General features: G+C 57.2%; 1 protein-coding gene across 1 annotated transcript in view; it reads right to left on the bottom strand.

The window, feature by feature from the left end:
• Positions 1-535: 535 nt before the first annotated feature.
• Positions 536-1,646, bottom strand: part of NFKBIE (NFKB inhibitor epsilon) — a 6,912-nt gene continuing 5,801 nt past the window's right edge. The window contains exons 3-4 of the mRNA XM_040430281.1: positions 1,523-1,556; positions 536-853 (exon numbers count right to left, since the gene is read on the bottom strand). Of these exons, the coding sequence (XP_040286215.1) occupies positions 716-853; positions 1,523-1,556 (172 nt within the window). The 3' untranslated portion in view covers positions 536-715. The remainder of the gene's footprint in view (positions 854-1,522; positions 1,557-1,646) is intronic.

Raw genomic sequence — 1,646 nt, 5'->3', positions numbered from 1 at the left:
GACGAGGGCAGCGCTGGGGGCCACAGGGGCCCAAATCCCAACCAATCTGCCCAGTAAAAAGTGACAATCCAGACTAAAGGGGAGCTCCAGCTGTAACGCTGGGGTCCACACTGGACGGCGGGGGGCCACGCACCTCCAGGAACAACCCACCGGCCTCTACCGGACCCAGACGATTAACTCCTTCCCTTCCACATCATGGACGGAACCACAGACGTGAATACAGAGCGGCTGCAACAAGATGGCAGAAAAAAGCAGAGACGGGGGCGAAAAAGGGTCTTCACTGGACACGAGAGAGACAATAAGGCACCTGAATGGGGGAGGGGCTGTGATAGGACAGGGGGTCTCTCCTCCAGACCATGGTGGTCTGCTCCGCACTGGGGGAGGGGCTGTGATAGGACAGGGGGGTCTCTCCTCCAGACCATGGTGGTCTGCTCCGCACTGGGGGAGGGGCTGTGATAGGACAGGGGGGTCTCTCCTCCAGACCATGGTGGTCTGCTCCACACTGGGGGAGGGGCTGTGATAGGACAGGGGGGTCTCTGCTCCGCACTGGGACAGAAGGGGAGGGGCAATACTGTATCGGGCTGCAGTCACATGACACCGCCTTCCCATGAGGCCACGCCCACTGCTCAGTCCGAGTCTTTAAGGGAGCAGCTCTGCCGTACGGCCGGTTCACAGGGTCCGGCGCGCGGCGGTCCGGGCCGGCTGCTGGCGCTGCTCAGGCCGACGTCACCACTGGTTTTCCGGAAATCTTCAGATCATCGAAGGGGAGAAGAGCGAGGAGCTGAAAGAGATGAAGAAGGTGGTGAGGACCACAATCCAGGGGCCACCCGGCTAGTAAAAAACTCACCAAGTCCTGCTCACAGCTGAGGGTTTGTTATCACGTATCATAAATCTCTCTCCCTCCTGATAATTTGTTACCGTGTATCAGCGCAGGCACAGGCCGCTCAGGTGACAGGATTGTCTAAACTGTAGCAAACCCTCAGTTGTGATAAGTATCAAGTTAGTTTTTCAACCTCTGCATACAATATTTCTATTTACTGGCAGTTAGCAGAGATCTTGTAATTGGCAAGGAAGGAAAAGCAGAGTTTCCCTTCAATACAATGATGAAACTACATCAGTGAAGCCTGGACACCGGCCCTTTAATGTCTGGAGAAATCTATAGAAACACGCTGCGAATAATATATAGTGTCCTGGGGGAGGGGGGCTGGTCGAACATGGAGGGGTGCAGGCAGACTAGCAGAGCACAGAGGCGGAGAAGAGATGGAGGGGGAGCAGGCGGACTAGCAGAGAACAGAGGCGGAGAAGAGATGGAGGGGAGCAGGCAGACTAGCAGAGCACAGAGGCGGAGAAGAGATGAAGGGGAGCAGGCGGACTAGCAGAGCACAGAGGCGGAGAAGAGATGGAGGGGAGCAGGCAGACTAGCAGAGCACAGAGGCGGAGAAGAGATGAAGGGGAGCAGGCGGACTAGCAGAGCACAGAGGCGGAGAAGAGATGGAGGGGAGCAGGCAGACTAGCAGAGCACAGAGGCGGAGAAGAGATGGAGGGGTGCAGGCAGACTAGCAGAGCACAGAGGCGGAGAAGAGATGAAGGGGAGCAGGCGGACTAGCAGAGTCACAGAGGCGGAGAAGAGATGGAGGGGCAGCACT

Source organism: Bufo bufo, chromosome 4, assembly GCF_905171765.1.
Source record: "Bufo bufo chromosome 4, aBufBuf1.1, whole genome shotgun sequence".
In the NCBI taxonomy this organism is placed as follows: Eukaryota; Metazoa; Chordata; class Amphibia; order Anura; family Bufonidae; genus Bufo; species Bufo bufo.
The sequence above is the reverse complement of the archived record's forward strand: the minus strand, read 5'-3'. Positions and strand labels throughout refer to the sequence as shown.